This window comes from Lemur catta, chromosome 20 (genome assembly GCF_020740605.2).
Source record: "Lemur catta isolate mLemCat1 chromosome 20, mLemCat1.pri, whole genome shotgun sequence".
Lineage (NCBI taxonomy): Eukaryota > Metazoa > Chordata > Mammalia > Primates > Lemuridae > Lemur > Lemur catta.
In genome coordinates, this window is record NC_059147.1 from 34296721 (window position 1) to 34314666 (window position 17946).

Sequence of the window (17946 nt, forward strand, 5' to 3'; positions counted from 1 at the left end):
TGCTAATTTCTGCTTCTGTTACCCCAGTGGAAGCACAGTAGGATTTGTGAGTTTGCCACACGGTACACGCCAAGGTGCAAACTGAAAAGCTGACAGGCCCAGGAACCACTGGAGTCCACGCCACAGCACCAGGTGTGGCTGTGGCTCTGCCCCCAGGCCCTTCCCAAAGTGCCCTGCGGTTGCTCGTGGGGCTCTGAGGGTGACAGCCGTGCACAGCCAGGGCCCAGGGCTGGGGTGGCCGAGGACAGCGCTGGCTGGGAACAGCCGGCCCTGACTCTGCAGCCGCACTGGGCCACTCTGTGCGCTGTCATCCCGGGCCACGTGGCTTTCCCGGCACGCTGACGACACGCAGATGTCCCTGTGGCACTTCCGTCGGGCTGACACGAGCCCCGACAGCCCACCTGCTGATTGAGAAACAAGGCTTGTGTCCCCACGGCACGTCTCTGAGCACAGGCTCCGCGGTTGGCCCTGTGCAGTGTTTCGTCACCAGCCGGCACGTGGAAGAGAACAAGGACCCGCCAAGCCATGGCTGAGCCTCCCGGAACTCCTGGGCTGGGGCTGTCCAGAGACCTGGGTTGGAAGTTGGAGCTCACTCCGTCCTGGCGCCCATCACAGAAAAGGCTTCCCGAGGCACGGCGTCTTCTGGCGGCCCCTGGACTGGCGTGAGCCCGGGCAGCTCTTGCCGCGGCACCGGCAGGGCACCGACTCCAGCCCCCGCACGCGGCTGGAAGGGCCGTGGGACCAGCTGACAGTGCTCTGCAGGCGACTTCCCGATGAAGCACCCTGTGTGTGACTGTTTCCTTCTGTTTCTAACTCATTTCGCCTCCTGAGCTCGAGCACTCGGGTTTTCACAGACCTTGAGACTCTGTTTTGGCGTCGGCTCTCGGCCCTCTGGCCCTCCATGAGCGGCAGGTGTGGTGCCCATCCCCCTCCACACCTCCTCCCAACCTCCCGCCTCTCCTCCCGCTTTTCCGAGCAGCCACTTCAAAGCCACTTCGGTGAGAACTTTCAATTCCTGATTCTTTCTTACAGTGTATCTAACAAAACTATACAATCTGTCCACTGAGTTAATTTTAGTGATATTTTGCATTTCCAGATGTTCCATTCATGCTTTTTAAACATCTACATAATCTTCTTTGACAGTTCTTTTTTGATTCTCTCCTTACTACCCTGCCCTGATTCACACTGTGGCACCATCCCAACGTCTGAGGTCCTGGGGCTGACCCCGCTGACCTCTCAGGACAACCTTCTTCCTTGTGGTCTGTGACCACGATTGGACACTGGAAACCAGGCAGCCTGTCCTGCAGACGACTCGCTTCGCTCCGGTCAGGGGCCTCAGGGACTACCTGGCATTTCCAACAGCACAGAGTAGGAGAGACCCGAATGCCAGCCCTGGCAGAGGACAGGCCTAGTAGGCTAGCAGCCTCTGGGGTGACCTCTCAAAGCCCCTCATCCCTTCTTGGCACCTGCTAGATGACACGAAGGGCCTTGGCTGAGACATAGTGTCCCCCAACAGCCCAGGGTCCCCAAGAGCTGTACCCCCCCCCACCCCGGGCCTAGGACTTCCCTCCCCTGCAGGCCACGGGCCTGGCTCCGAGGCAGAGACGCTCCCCGTCTGGGCCCCGGGGACTCCTGTGAGGGTGTGCGAACCTCAGCCTCCCATGGGAAAGAATGCTGCTCACAGTAATCATTTAGTATCTCTAAGTTCTCAGCTTTTCCTGCAAGACAGTTTTGTTTTTTTTTTTTTTTTACAAGACACAGTCTGCGACGTTGCCAAAATAGGAAAATCTGTGACTCCTATGTCCCACCACAAAACCCTAAGACCTCGCTCTGTTCTTGACTCCACTCTGTAAGGGAGCACTGGGATGGTGACACTGAGTGACAGGCCCACTGCCTGCGTCCCGACGGCCCGCACAGCTGACCGAATAGAGGAGGGTCCCGCCGCCATCCCGACGGGTGCTGCTTCCCCGGCACATCTCTTTGCTGCACTTGGCCTCAAAAACACGCTTTCCACACTAAACACCCGGCCTAATCGTGACGTCCAATCACGAAATACAGTGAGTGCTGCTGGCCAAGGCGCCTCAGTCGCGGACGGCCTGCTAGACGGGCGACCAGACCAGGCCATCCGTCACAAAGGGGACAGCCACCTCCCCCTCAGCGTCAGGCTCGATGCTCCAGTGTTTCCAGGCGAGAGCACGATGACATTCCACTTAAGACGCCCTCCAAACGCGAGTCACAGACGCATACAGAACGCTGCCCCTGACAAGCAAAGCACCGTGAGCGCCACCCCGCACGAGTGGGGCCTGGTCCCCGGGCCAGCGATGGCTGGTGTGTCTCTGCTCGCTCCTCCCGACGACCATCACTGCGCTTAGAGAAAGAGGGGCCGCCCTGAGCAGGGAGGGCCTGGGGTCCCCGCCCCGAGCAGGGAGGTGGAGCCGGCTCCAGCCTCCCTTCCGCGTTAGCGTGCCCTGCGGCACAGGTGAGTGGTCACAGAGGCCAGGCAGTGGCACTGGCCCCCGGTCACGTGACCCCTGCAGGTCTCCCTCTCTCTAGGCTGAGGGTGACAAGGCAACGAGGGTCCTGATCCCACAGGATGCGGAGGGTCACATGAGGCGGACGAGGTCCCTGGCGTCGCGGCCACAGGACGGTGAGGCGGCCACGGGGCCCAGACGCCAGTCTCAGCACCGCAGTTTCCTGCCCTCTCGCCCTCACTCTGACCGCACCGAAGCATCGTGGGAATCCTAAAACCCGTGAACAGAGCCATGGCGCAGACCTGCACAGGGCTGTGGAGCCACAACTGCGCTTCCCAGGCCAGGACCACGGAGCCCTCCCAGGGCAGAGCTGCACACGTGACAACGCCGAGAGGCACAGAGATGAAAAACCGCACCAAATCCAAAGCCAGGGTGAAGCAGGGCCGGCTCCTTGGGCCCCTGCACGCACCAGAGCACCGGGGAGTCTTGTCCCGCGGCACCATGGGGGGGCGCAGCCTGGGAGCTGGGGGTTGGTCCTCCACACCCCGCCCCCCTTCCCCCGGCTGACTGTGCTCTGCGTCCTCCTGCTGTGACGAGCCACCGCTGTCAGGCCAACGCTGCACTGAGTCCTGGGAGTCCTCCCAGCAAACCACGGAACCTGGGGGTCTCGTGGCCCCGGCCCGCCCATGTCACGCCGGCAGCACGGGCCTGGCCCTCAGCCCCAGCGCGCTTCTGCGGGGCCCTCGGGGAGGCCTTTCCTACAGCCTGGGAAACGCAGGGCTCGGAGCAGGAGGAGCCTCCCCTTGCTCGTCCAAGCTTCCTTCGCACAAGAAGAAAGTGCCCAAGTCCAGGGAGGAAAGGTGGTTGCTGGGAAACAGTGTGACCAGAGATCAGTCGTGGAATTCTTTACTTCGCTTGGACGTGCTTCTGCCTAAGGAAGGTCATCCCCAGAGCCGCACCAGGACCCAGCCAGCCGCCCTCAGCCTCGGCCACCACAGCTGTCCACGCTGCTCCACCATCCACCATCCAGGCCCTTCTGCACAGGGAACTTCATGTCTCTTCAGAGCCTGATCTCCTGTCACAGACATTCAGGACAGTGCCAGCCCCCAGCCCCACCCACGCCCTCCTCGGCGGCCAGTCAGGGCTGTCGGCTCTCCTGACGTGGTGCAGGGTCAGGGGTTGGCAGGGCCCAGGGTCAGGGGTCAGGGGTTGGCAGGGCCCAGGGTAAGGGGTTGGCAGGGCCCAGGCCCAGCCAAGAAACATGAGGAAGAGTCTGCCGAGGTTTCTGGGAGGGGGACGGCACAGAAGTGACAGTTCGGCAGGTGTCCGTGGGAGGAGCTGGGCAGAGAAGGCGAGACAGCACCTGTGTGCTCAGCCCTCCACTGCTGTGTGGCCACGTGCCCTGTGCACCCCACGCCCTGGGGCCCTCGTCAGGCTGCCGCTGCCCCGGGGGACCTGCCGCAGCCTGGGTCACGCGCCCTCCAGCCACAGGCTCACGGGCTCCTTCCTGGGCTGGGCTTCCCTCACGGCAGGCTCTGATTTCTCCGCCCGCCAGGGTCCAGCAGCTCAGGGTCTCGCTGTCGCCTGAGTGGGACAAGTGAAGCCTCGTCACCTTCACACACTTGTCCACTCTAGTGCCAAGCAGGGCACAGTGTCTGGGCTCCAGGGAGTCCTGCCGCAGCCTGCGCCAAGCCCACCCCTTCCTTCCAGGAATAGGCCGGCCCAGCGCAGGAGACACAATAGCCCACCCCTGCTCAGGAACTAGGAGTGAACGTGACTTCAGGAAACCGGTGAGTGTCCCCAAACACACAACACTGAATACGTGTGAGTTTACACGTCAACACTGCCCGATAAACACCACAGACGCCAGAGTCTTACTCACAAGGTAAAAGCAAAGAAAAAAATCTTAATTTTTTCCTTTATTCCAAAGAAACATTGAGTTGAGGGTAAGCCACTTGCAGCTCACGATGCCGCGCTGACGAGGGCAGCTCGCGGAGGGTCCCCAGGGGCCTCCCGGGGAAGCAGAGCCCACCTGCGGGTCCCGGTGGGAAGAAGACAGACTCAAACTCATGGAACAGCGCCAGGAAAACACACAACGGAGCGAGAGGCTTCCACGGGAACTCTGGAGAGGTCAGGCAGTATTTAAACCCCCTCAACAATATTCACTTAACGATCTTTAAGTTTTTCGTAACAGACATACAACCAAGTAGACGGTATAATCTGAAGCAAACCCCAGACAGACAATTTCATCATGAATATTTTCTGTGATAAATTTCTCTAAACTGAGACCAGCCTCAGGCTGGCGGCCGACACACGTCAGAAACAGAAGCAGGAGGCCCGGGCGGGCCGGTGGCCGAGGGCTCAGGGGAGGTGTGGGGGGTTCTCCTCCCTCCAGGCTGTGCCGCCCTCGCCCACGCGGGAAGCCAGACGGAGCGGCCACCCCTGCGCACCGCCCCCCCCCCCCCGTACCCACAGCCCTGACGGAACCGGGTTCTGAAACCTGCTCCTGCCCAGGGCTCCGGCAGGTGCAGAGCTGCTCCTGCTGCAGGTGTGTCCACCTGGACAGTCACGGAGCTCCCGCACCGTGCACACACCGCGTGGTGCGACTGCGGAGTGGACTGGCTTGGACTGGGTCCTCTGACGCTCAGCAGATGGCGCGAGGCCCTTGGCCACCTGCAGCCCTGACTAAGCACCGCACAGGCCGCACCTCCCTGGGGCAAGAACACGGGGGCCAACTCCCCGGCGTCTAGGAAGCAGGAGACCACCCCAGGGCAGCCCTGTGGTCCCAGAGAGTGAGGCTCAGCCGCAGCCTCCCACTCACACCTGGTCCTTCCCCCTCAGTGATGGGCACCTGGCGGCACCTTCCCCGCAGAGGGTGCTGCAGAGGTGCAGGAGGGGGCCTGGCGGGGCAGACACCTGGGGGGACAGCCTGCACCTGCCCGGGCCCCTCCACAGCGCCAGTGACTGCCTCCCTCTGCCTGCGGCCAAGCCCCCACCTCCACCTCCAGGGAGGTCAGCTCTCCGGGTCTCTCCCCTGGGGACCCTCCCGCAGCCCCAGGGGACCAGAGGAGTCTCCTGTCTGTCACCAGTCCCGGCAGCGCTGCAGAGCAGGCGTGTGCAGTGAACACTCAGCTCAGGAGTGCAGCTGACAGGACACGGAGACAGAGGCAGACAGGTCCCCGGTGAGCGAGAACCAGCCTGGCTCCCAGCACTGGGCCGTGGCTGCAAGAGTCACTCACGGGTTCAAGAGGTTCCCGGGGAGAACTGAGCCCCTGACACCAGCACCGCTGGGCCTCAGGGGCACCCGGTCACTGCACCGCGACATCCAGTTCTGAGACGTTGGCAAAGCAGACACGCGACAAAGCCATGCGTCAAGACTGGCTCCGGAAGGATGACAAACGTTAAGAGAGCAAACATTACACTTCTTATGTACTTTTACACACAGTTCTTGCCTGGAAAGTTCTATCTTCAGAATGTTCTTTCCTTCTCTCCTACCTCACAGTGACTCTGCCCTGCCCTCACCAGGGCTGCAGCCCACAGCAAAAGGAAACGGAGGGAAAACACGATCCTGTGCGTGCTCAGCGCTGCCCCAGAGCACACCCTGCAGATCCCACAGAGGACGAGAGCCACGCGGGGCACTGGCTGGGCTGGTGGCCCTGGAAGAGGACCCCTTCCCACCACGATGAGGAAACCTGGCCCGCCAGCCAGGGTGGGCACTCACCAGCCCGCATGGGCCACTCAGGGTGACGGGAACATCACCCCTGAGCACGGCTCTCCCAGGGAGCTGAGCGTGAACAGCGTGTCATTAGTTCTCCAGCCGGACTTCCAGAGGGTCCACGGAAACATCCATCTCAGAGGTCTGCTCCCAGCCTCACATGACCACTACACAGAAAGCTGACAACCAAGTACGAATGCGACACTTCTACAACCACAATCAGCACGGCACCAACAGGAAAAAGGGTTTCAGGCCTGGTCTGATCTTCTCCAGCCCTAAAGCCCAGGCGTGCACAGGACCCCAGCAGCCCATCCACTCGGGGGGCCGAGGCCAGCCCACGTCCACCTCCTGGGCCTCCCCCTGCTCCCACTGGGCACTGTCTGCTGCCGGGAGGAACTGCTCGCCCCTGCCGCGGCCGAGCGTCTCTGCCACCTTCTGGACCCAAACACGCTGCCCCTCCTCCTTCGCAGCCCGTCTGGGAAAACCGGCCCATCTGCTGGCCTGGACTCAGCACAGCCTCCCCGCGGACTGTGAGCATGACCCGGGAGCGCCCTGCTTAGGAGGGCGAGCAAAGGGCCTGCGGCCACCACAGGACTCCAAAGGCCAAACTTTCCCACACGTGGCCAGCGGAGCCTGTTTCCAGGCCCCTTCCTGCGCTGCTGCTTCCCAGTGCTCCCACTCGCCGCCGCAGGCTCCCCATCCTGGGCGTGGCCACTGCCGCTGCCCTGCAGCAGCGACTCCTAGAGTCTGAGACAGCCAGAGACGGAGCCCAGGGCCCGGCTCAGTCACCGCAGGCTCGTGGCCAGCCTGGTGAGCTGCTGCCCCGCCCCGCCCCGCAGGGCTGCAGAGCAGGCAGGACGGCGAGGCCTGGGACGGGCAGGAGGGCTGGCCAGGCAGGGAAGCCCGGGCTTGCTGACCCTGCAGCTCAAGACAGAACCAACGTGACAGCTCTCACCCCGAGGGGCACTGACCCCTGCCCTGCAGCTGCAGACCACACCCGCACTGGGGAAGACTGCCCGGCTCCCCATCACTCCCGGGGCTCCCTCTGGTTTTACTACAGACAATGGAGTTTGATTTCTGTGCCTCTGCAGCCCTGAGGAAAGCCACGTCTCCCCCCGTGTCCACCTGTCAGCGGACTGACGGAGCAGAGCACCCAGGGCCGCCAGGGCTGGACGCGGCAGGAGCCTCCACTGTGAGCACCAGCCGGTGGGCCTGGACCTCAGGAGCAGAGGCTGCGGCACCCGGGGGCCTGGTTTCCGCCCTCGCTGCCCCTTGCCCAGGGCTAGTCTGGAGAGGCCCGTGCACAGCAGGACTCCAGGGATGGGTCCCAGTGCGGAGCCAGGAGGGGCGGGAGGAGCGCGGAGGCGTGGCTGGTACCTGTGTCCGAGTCCTTCTGCTCTCCATTGGCCCCCACGGGGAAGGGCAGCTTCCGCTTGGTGGCACGCTCCCTCACCTCCTTGCCGCCATCGCTGCGGTCCAGCTTCGGGGTCTTGGTTAGAGAAACTTTATCTTTATCCTAGAAAAGAAAGTGATGTTTTCAAACATCATTCCCAAATTAAATTCTCAAAATCCTCACATCTACTGGGATTTCATGCCATGTGCCCACAGAAACAAACCTTGTGTGTGGGCAGTGACCGGCCCCCACCCCGGCTCAGGGCCCGGCTCCTGGTCTGGGAGAGTGTGCGGCCCCAGGAAGCCATGGACCACAGGGCCTTCGACCAGGAGCTCAGGTGGCCCTGAGTCCAGGTCGACCCCACACCTGCGGGACTCTCGGGAAATCACTGCTGACCAGTGTTCTTGGTCACGTAAAGAACGCAGGGCAGGCAGAGACACGAGGGATTAAATAACGAGGAAAAACAAGATCTGAGCCTTCTTTAAAAATAAAAATGAAAAGGAGTGATGTGCAACCCTGTTTTCCCGTCACTGACTCTCCTGGAACAAGGGCCAGCATCGGCCTGGGAGCACTGGCTCTGGTGGGCCCGGCTCCTCGGGGCGCTGGCACTGGCTGCTCTGCAGCTGTGCGTCTGCTGGCGGTTCTAGATGCTGCCCCCACAGTCCCCAGGGCCCCCACTCCACTGTGTGGCCTGTCAGCAGCAGGAGAGCCGTGGGGGAGGGTCCCCGCTGGTGTGCGGCTGGCGGGGCCCTCCCAGGCTGGGCACCGACTGAGAAGCCCCAACTCCAACCCCAGCCCCAAGTCCGACCTTGAGCAAGCCGCAGACTTCCATGTGCCTCAGTGGCACCATCTGCAGAATGGAGGACACGCCCACCTCAGAGTGGACCAAGGAGGAGGAGGGAGCCAGTGCAAGATGGCACAGGTCACAGGGTTTCCTGGGACTTCCACAGTCTCCTGAACTGCCGCGCATGCAGGGAGGCACGAAGCTCACAGCAGGGACGTGGGGACGGCGGAACACGGAGCTGGGGGGTGGAGGGTGGGGGCAGCAGCCCCACCCCCAAGCCCGGGTGTGGCAGAGGCAGGGGCCCCGGCTGCAGCGCCAGGAGTGCTGAGTCCCCGGCACCCGGCACTGCCAGGCGCAGCGCGGCCGGCGGCTCTGGGAACGCACTTTCCCTCACGGGCACCACGCAGCTGGGCAAACTGGCCCACCGTGCTGCCACCTCAGGCGGGGAGGACGCGGTCCCTGGAGTCCACTGCTCCCTCCGCACCAGCAAGCTTCCCTTCTGGGACTTTCCCAGGCTAACGGGCAGCAAACACTGTGCAGTCTCCCGTGCTGCCCGCAGGCGCTGCCCGGCCAGGACGCACGCCCACCCCTGGGACGAGCCTCCGGCGTGGCTGGTCAAACACCGCCCGTACCAGCCCTGGCAGTTAATCGGAGACACCCCCGAGCGCCTGAGGCCTCGGGCAGAACATGCGGCCAGCGCTAAGGGCTCCTGGTGTTGGAGAGGGGCCGCCCGGCACACCTCCCGGGACCCAGGGCCCGAGAGCACGACACTGACCCTGATGGCGGTGGAGCCAGGACACGGCACACCTGCCATCTGGCGGCAACTCCCCTAAGCCCTGGCGATCGTCCACCCTGGAGAGCAGCCCCCACTGGGGGTGACGGAGGCACACCTACCCTGGGTCACCCCAACGCTAAGGAAGAATGAAAGGCATCGGTAAAAACTCCAATCTATCACAAAACACCTTCCTACCAAGAAAACTCGGGGCCCCCTTGGTGGATTTTACCAAACATTCAAAGAAGACAAAATACCCACTGGGCGCAGTGACTCACGTCTGTGATCCCACCACTGTGGGAGGCCAAGGCAGTAGGATTTCTTGAGGCCAGGAGTTTGAGACCAGCTTGGGCAACATAGCAAGACCCTGTCTCAGCAAAAAAGAAAAAAAAAGAAAGAAAAAAAAAAGGAAAAAAGAAAAGAAACAGGCGGGGGTGGAGAAGAGGGAATACTCCCAACTCATTTTACGAGGCTGCCATAGTGCTAATCCCAGGACGTGATGAGGGTATTCCATGAAAACAAAATTATAAACCAATAAACCTCATGAACAGAAAAATGCTGAGCAGATATAAGCAATTCTGATCCATGGATATATAAAAAATACAAATAATAAAAACTAAGCATTTAAGAATGCAAGAAATTAAAAATCAACATATTTTACATCAAGAAGACAAAGGGGAGCCAACTATGTGGCCATTTCAGGAGCCACAGGGAAGGCCGGGGGTGCTGTCCACCCTGCTCCTGAGCTCTCAGCACGCCGGACAAAGGGAGCGTCCCCAAGCTGATACGACGCCTGCAGGGAATCCCAGCCGCTGACCACAGACTGAAATGCAGGAGACTGAATGTTTCCCCTAAGATTTGGATTGAGGCAAGGGTGCCTATATTCACATCGACTGAAAAACAAAGAACCATTTTTTAAATGAGCAAAAGCTCTGAATGGGCACTTTACCAAAGAAAATATCCAAATAGACAAGTAACATGTGAGTGAGTGTCTGTCACCAGGAACACGCAAACAGACTGACGCCAGCACTACCACCAAAGTGGCTAAAACAAGAAAGACTGACAGGCCAGGTGCTGGCAAGGCCCTGCCGCGACCAGAACTCGGGCACCGCTGGAGGGTGTAAGCGAACAGCCCCTGGGCAGCTGCTTCTGAGTTTTTGATGAAATTAATGAAATGATGCATATGTTCACAAACTAGGACAAGAATGTTGATGGCAATTTTGTTCATAACAGTAAAAAAATGAAACTACTAAATTGCTCATCAAAAGGCAAGTGGGGCCAGGTGTGGTGGCTCACACCTGTAATCCCAGCACTCTGGGAGGCTGAGGCGGGCAGATCGCTTGAGCTCGGGAGTTCAAGACCAGCCTGAACAAGAGTGAGAACCCGTCTCTACTAAAAATAGAAAAATTAGCCACGCATGGTGGCACACGCCTGTAGTCCCAGCTACTCAGGCTGCGAAGGCAGGAGGATCGCTTGAGCCCAGGAGTTTGAGGTTCCAGTGAGCTGTGATGACACCACTGCACTCCAGCCTGGACAACAGAGCAAGAATCTGACTAAAAAAAAAAAAAAGAAAAAACCACGGAAAGAAAATGGATAAATGAATTCTGGGATATAAATGGAATACTCCACAATAAATTTTAAAATGCCAGTACATGCAACAGCACGTACGAGGCTTCTACGAGCGCAACAGCACCAACGCATCGTGAAGCACCTGCACAGCAACACAAGGTCTCCTCCGCAATTGGACTGGACTCCGTCCCTGTCTTCCTTTCCTTCCTCCTACTGAGGGATGGCAAAGTGGTTCTGGCCTTAAGGAGACACGACTGCATACACAAAAACGTCCAGAGGAACGTACAGACTCTCCAAATTAATCAGTGGATCAGACAACTTGCTAGATACAGAAAGTGGACTGATGGCTGTATACCATGAACAATTAAGAAACGGAATAAAAAACATCACATAATTTCAGAAGACATCAAATATGCAAGAATAAATCTAGCAAGATGCCGAAGCCGCCTGCACACACAATTATAAAACATCACTGGGAGACAACAGAGACAGCAGCAGGGGACACATCATGTTCGTGGACCAGCAAGACCCCCACCCTCCAAGGCAACTTGCCCCCACACTGAGCTTCACTTCACAGACACCCAGTCAACATCCTAGCAGGCTTTTTGTGGAAATCAACTGGTCTATCCTAAAACACACATGGAAATGCAAAGGCAATTGTGCAAAACCACAGAGGCAGGCAGTTCACACAACCAGGTCTCAGGCCATAAAATAACCTGGAGAAAGGACAGCAGTGCAGGCTGTTCAGGGCAGGGAGCGGAAACTGGAACTCGTCCCCTGGGACTACGGCCCCGTGCACGGCACGCGGCGAGGGTGGCCCGGGGCCCCACAGGGAGGGAGGCACACCGGGGCCCTCCTGGCATGAGGTCAGAAATCAACTCCAGATGAATCAGACTGAAAGCTTTCCGGAGACAGCACAGGAGGATATTGTCATAGCCAGAGGACAACAGGGAAACACAAATAAAACCACAAGACACGACCATACACCCGCCAAAGTGACTAAACTTAAACTGACACCATCAAGCCTCAGCAAGGACATGGAGCGCCTGACTCGGGGGTGCAGGACTGTGCGCTCACTCAGACAAACCATTCGGCCGTGTCCAGCCACGTGGAAAAGCCCCAACACACACACTCATAACACACTCATAACCGTACTGCTGTCTGGAAAGAACCCAGAGGCTCACGGGCAGCAGGGTGAGCAACTGTCGAGCGTCCGTACGATGACGCGCTGCACAGTGACGGAGGAAGAGCAGCTCTGGCAGGAAACCCCGTAAATCCCACAGAGCTGAGCAGCCAACGCCCCAGTCTCCACTGGCACACGTCCGTGCGAGGGGGTGAGGGCAGAGGGCACCTGGCGTGAGGGAAGCTGCTGCCGAGGCAGGACCACGTGGCTGCCAGGACACTGGTCACACCACGTATTTTCACCTTGATGGTGACTGTCCCTGCTTTTTAAAATAAAATATAAGCTACAATGTGCATTTATATTCACTAAGAGAGTTCACAGATTTTGTTTTTCACTAACTCCCAGCAGCGCAAAGCGAACACGGCAGCGTGCCTGGGTACAGCAGGGCTCGCCTGGCTGCACACGGCAGTGGGGGGTGGGCTCCCCGGGCGGGCTGGGCTCCGAGCCCCACGGTGCAGCTTGGGGGGCGGGAGGGGGACTCAAGTTCTCTGAGCTCTCCTCACCAGACAAAGAGGAATTGCCATGCGCATCAAAAATTGTTCTTATTTCCTAAATGCTAACACCTTAAACATTACATGAAACATTAAATTCGATCTGCATCAGGAACCCGGTCAGACCTTGGTGCTTGCAGAACCACCACAGGGGTGGCAACGTGGCACGTGGACCAGGCAGGCGGCTGAGGGGGGCTCTGCACACGGGAGAGACAGCCGTGCTAACTGTGTGAAAATGGTCATGTCCACTCTACGTGACCCCTCGAGCCACCGTGACTGTGGTCAGCTGTCACCTACGCACAGCGAACAGCAAAAGCAGGCGGTGAGAGAGAAACTCCAAGCAGCCACTAAGCACAGCACGAAGGTGGGATCCAGCCCTTCCAGCTCCACCTGTTGAAAAGACTGTCCTTCCCCAGCTGAGCTGCCTCGGGCATCTCTGTTGAAACTCCGCTGGCCGCGTGTGTGGAGGTCTGTCTGTGGACCCTACTCTGTTCCGTTCATCAGTAGGCCTGTCCTTGTGCCAGCGAGACACACGCTGTCTTATTACTGCCACTTTATACACAGTAAATACTGAAATCACATCACTTAAGTCCTCCAGTTTTGTTCTGCTTTTTCAAAGTGGTTTTGGTGATTCCAGGTCATTTAAATTTCTATACGAACTCTGGAAACAGCTTATCGATTTGTACAAAAAAAGCCTGCAGAGATTTTTTACACTGAGTCTACATAACAACTTGGGGAGAAATGGCATCTGAACAACATGGGGAGTTTTCTGACCAACGAACACAGCACTCTCCGTTTACTTAGATCTCCTTTCATTTCTCTCAGCAACGTTGTGTCGCTTTCAGTGTATAACCCCACCCCCTCACCCCGCTCCCAGCGTGTAGGTCTGGAAGCACACCTCTGGTCAAATTTATCCCAAAATAATACACACCGACGACGCCAACAGCAGCCACCTTTTTGACTGTTCTCCGTCTTGGGTGGGAAGGGTTCAGTATTTCACATTAAATATGTTAGCTATAGATTTTTCATAGATACTTTGTATCAAGTTGAGGAAATTCCCTTTAATTGCTATTTTGCTGGGTGTTTTAATAACAAATGGGTGCCGATTTTGTCTGATGTTTTTGCCGCATCAAATAAGGTCACATGGTTTTTCTTTTGTAGTTTGTTAACATAATGAATCGAACTAACTGATTCATTAGTTTTGGACGATAAACCAACCTTGAATTCTTGGTATAAACCCTACCTGGTCATGGTACAGTGTCCATTATCCACGGATGAACTCAAGTTGCTAAAATTCTTTTTAAAATGTGTATGTGTTTATGTTTACAAGGGCAATTGGTCTGCGGTTATCTTGTAGTGTCTCTGTCTGGTTTTGGTACCAATATAGTAATGGGAGAACAACTGGGCATCTACATACAAAACACAAACCTTTACCCTGAGCTCACACCATATACAAAAATTAACTAGAGCACAGTAGTGCACCTGTGGTCCCAGCTACTCGGGAGGCTGAGGGAGGAGGATCGCTTGAGCCCAGGAGTTCGAGGTTTCAGTGAGCTGTGATCACCCCACTGCACTCCAGCCTGGGTGACGGAGACCCCGTTTCCAAAAAAACAAATTAACTGGAAAAGGATCACAGACCAACATCTAACAATTAAAATCAGAAAACACAGGAAAAATCTGAGTCACCTAGTATTTGCCAAAGCTATGACTCAGGTAAGTGAGCCGCACCACTGTATCCAAGGGCCTGGAGCCAAGGGAATGTTCTGAAACCTCTTGTTCTTAGAGTTTGGTTTTCTTTGTTTGTTTGTTTGTTTGTTTAGTTTTTTAATTTTTTTGAGACAAGATCCTGCTTTGTCACCCAGGCTGGAATGCAGTGGCATCATCATAGCTTACCACAAACTCCTGGGCTCAAGCGCACCAAGTGGCTGGGACTACAGGTGCGCACCACCACATTCAGATAATTTTTAAATTTTTTTTAAGAGATGGAGTCTCACTATGTTGTCCAGGCTGGTCCCAAACTCCTGGCCTTAAGCGATCCTCCCATCTGAGCCTCCCCAAATGCTGGGATTGTAGGCATGAGCCACTGTGCCCAGCCTGACTCGTGCTTCTGAACTGCAACTGGGAAGCGGTGTGCTCGGCGGGCCGCGTACAGACAGTACTGTGGGAGACGGGGCCGAGACCCACTCCCCCAGAGCTGCCCTGCGGTGGGAGGGGACGAGTGGGGACAGCAGGCGCAATGCCTGCCAGAAGGCCACGTTCCACAGGGGAGCGATGGGGCCCAAGGGGTGTGGCAGGCACGGCTGGGTGGGGACGCCTGTGTGACCAGCAAGCAGAAGCCGTGAGCAGTGCTGGGTGCGGCGTGCTGGCCCTGCCCGGCTGGCAGACCACAGCCCATCCTCTCAGCCCCAGCACTGGTTTGGGAGCAGACGGGGACCCAAGCCTGGCACACCTTGCTTCCTCCAGAATGCTTCTGTTTCCTTCTCTGCCCTTGCGAAAGAGATGGACAGAAATCCCAGAGGCTAACACCCACTCTCCACGGGTCCGTCTGGGACAAAGGCTGGGCCTCTCCACCACCAAAGAAGCCCACGTGAAGCCTGAGAGGGCACCAAGCCCAGCTGGGCCTGGGTGCGTCTCGGGCCCTCTGTGGTCTCAGTGTCAGACACCATCAGACGCCCCCTCCTGCCCCTCCCGTGTGAGGAGGAGGATGGGAGCCTGTGTGGAGACCTTACCCAGAACCTGTCCCCGAAGCCACAGGAGGCCAGGGCCGTGCTAGCCATGCCCCTTCCAGATCCCAAAACCGAGATCCCCTCTGGAGCTGCCACTCCTGGAGAAAGGGGCACAGCTCACACACACACATGCACACACATACACACACACACACACACACACACACCACCACCACTCCCCGTGTGTCCTCACACGGCCACCTTTAGCAACGGGCCTCGTCCCTCAGGGAGAGGAGGGGTCTGGCCTCAGATCAGCAGGAGGGTTTCCCACCGAGAGGGGTTTGGGGAGACCACACACACGGCACACACGTGGGACTCTCCCACGAGAGCGCCCACCACCCCCAGGCTCGGCAACACGCAGAGGCAGGTGCCCCCGAAGGCTTCCCACTCACAGCCTGGGCCGGCTGAGCGTGTGCGTCCCTGACTCAGCTGCAGCTGCCCGTGGAAACACTCAGGACCACCAGGGGAAGCTCGGGGGGCCGCCAGGCTGTCGGCGCAGTCTCCTCTCCGGGTGGTATGTGCTCAGCGCAGCGAGCGGGTGACGCCTGCCACGGAGGGCAGTCCTGGGGCTCAGGGACAGCACTTCTCACGGGGTCGCCTGGGACACCACCGCCACCCTCCACCTTGCCAAATCAGAACACCCCCGATGGCAAAGGGGCCTGCTGGTCCCACCAAGCTTCCTGCACTGGGGTCCTGAGGGGAGACCCTGGGAGGAGCATCGTCCTCCAGTGGGCCTGCCCTGTGCTCCCGGCATGTCCGCAGTCACCAGACACCAGGGAACTGCCAGGCCGACTCAGCGTGAGGACACACGGCAGAGTCACGTGCCCTGTCTCTGCTGTCCACACACACGCATCACTTAGATCACAATTCTTGCAGAGAAATCTAAAAATATGTTGCTTTTGGTAACACGGAACCGTACCTGAGAGGAAACGGAGCAGAAGCCACGTCAGACTCCTCGCAAGCACGGGACCGTCACACGCACACTCCCCAGTTCTGGCTCCCTGGCGTTTTTACCCCTAAGGAGCTGGGCGTCTTCACACCGCAGCTGTGACCAGGAGTGTGCCCCGGGCATTCTGTCCCAAGCTCCTGTTTAAGCTCAGAAAGCTCCTCTCACGGTGAGAACGCCTGGCTCCAGGCAACGTGACATTTTCGCTGCTGAAACGTCTATGCCCCCATGAGAAAATGTCTGGCTTTATCGTGGGAAAAGATCCCAAAGTCAGACCCACGTGTGTCCCACAGCTGGTGTGTGAACACACTGGCGTTCACACGACCCGGACCCGTCCAGCTTGCTCAGGCCGCTTTTCTCCTCCAGAGAAAGAGAACAACTCAGACTGGACACACCGCAGCGGGGCAGCTGCCCGGCCAGCGCAGCCTCAGGAGCAGGACGCCCCGCAGCCAACACAGCCCTCCTGCAGCCTCCATCACCTTGCGCCCGCCTGGACCACCTTCCCTGCACGCCCACGTGTGCACAGCTCCACCCGTGTCCAGGCCACATGTGTGTCAGACAGCTGAGAAACAGCACCTCCTCAGAAAACATCTGGGACTCGTGCTAGGAGAACTAGTCCACTGTGCACTCAGCTTTCCCAGACCGGACAATCAGAGAACTAGCTCGGCAGACAACTCTCCATCAGTGTGAGGGCTGGCGTTTCCCTCTCCCGCATGCTGTCGGCATCCCCCGGGGCCACCACCGGCCCCGCCACATCCTAAAACCTGCCAGGCCCGGAGCTGCGGCCCAGGAAGTGTCAGCAGCATTCAGTCACGTGTGCCCACCCAGCAGCGCTGGGCCAAGGGCAGGACCCAGACACCTTTGTTCCCCGAGTGCCACCTGGGTGCAGAAATGGTCCAAAAGCTCTTGCGGACGCTCTGGGATGCTGGGACCTCTACGTGCATCAGTCCCACGGACGTGAGAAGCTTCTGATCCACACAGGCAAGCGGGCAGCACACGGCTCACCCTTCAGCCGGGCAGTCCAAGCTCTCGAGGTGAAACCACAGCACACCCATCCCCGGGAAGGCAGGTCCTGCTCTTGCTGGGTGCTTCACGCAGGAAGCGGCCGTGGGCCACAGCCTCAGGCAGGGATGGTGGCTGCCGATGACACAGGAGACACTCGGGCTGGCTGCGGGCTCAGCGGCTGTGCACACAGCACCGAGCGTCTCCACACAGCTCGGCTGTTCCCAGTGAGTTCCACGACCCACCCGGTGAACGGGGGGAAAACGAGGCCAGGGAGGCAACTTGAAACTGTCCCAACACTTTGGAATCTGAGGCACCAGGAGAAGTGACCTCCTCTCCCCTCTGCCAGCCCCAAGCTGCCCCCTGAAGCTGCACGTGGGCCCCCGAGGAGCTCACTCATGAGCTCAGCAGAACACGCCCATCCCGAGAGTTCGACCCCGACCCCACCCAGACCCCCGCGGGCCCCACAGGTGTGCGCCCCTCCCGTGGGAGCTTGGCAGCGCGTGGTGGCTCCACGCTGCAGCGCCCACCTGCCCCTGCACAGGCACTCGGGACACGCAGGCGGGACAGGAAACACGACCTGCTGCCCAGACACCCGGGCTCTCGGGCACTTGTTTCCCGTGTAGATGGCACTGAGCTAAGTGTGCTTAGTGTTCACTAAATGCTTCACACCGAGCCAAAACTGAATGAACTAAATGACAGCTGGTTAATTTCCCGTGTGGAATACCTGCGAGGCTCACGCCACACCCAACCCAGAGCTCTGCCAGAGACGCAGCAGACGCAGAGAGCGCAGGAAGCACACGGGCAGTGATCTGGCCGGGCAGAGCAGGGGACGCCCGCTCAGGACGGCGGGAAACCAGGAGCCGCAGCAACGGGACCCACCTGCCCGCCGGG

General features: G+C 58.7%; 1 protein-coding gene across 6 annotated transcripts in view; it reads right to left on the reverse strand.

The window, feature by feature from the left end:
* Positions 1–17946, reverse strand: part of ANKRD11 (ankyrin repeat domain containing 11) — a 160468-nt gene that overhangs the window by 21916 nt on the left and 120606 nt on the right. For 5 of the 6 annotated variants that reach the window (XM_045533842.1, XM_045533841.1, XM_045533843.1 and 2 more), the window contains one exon: positions 7564–7702. In XM_045533842.1, the coding sequence (XP_045389798.1) occupies positions 7564–7702 (139 nt within the window). Of the gene's footprint in view, positions 1–7563; positions 7703–17946 lie in introns of those variants that run through there. The other variant, XM_045533846.1, reaches the window with a different exon arrangement.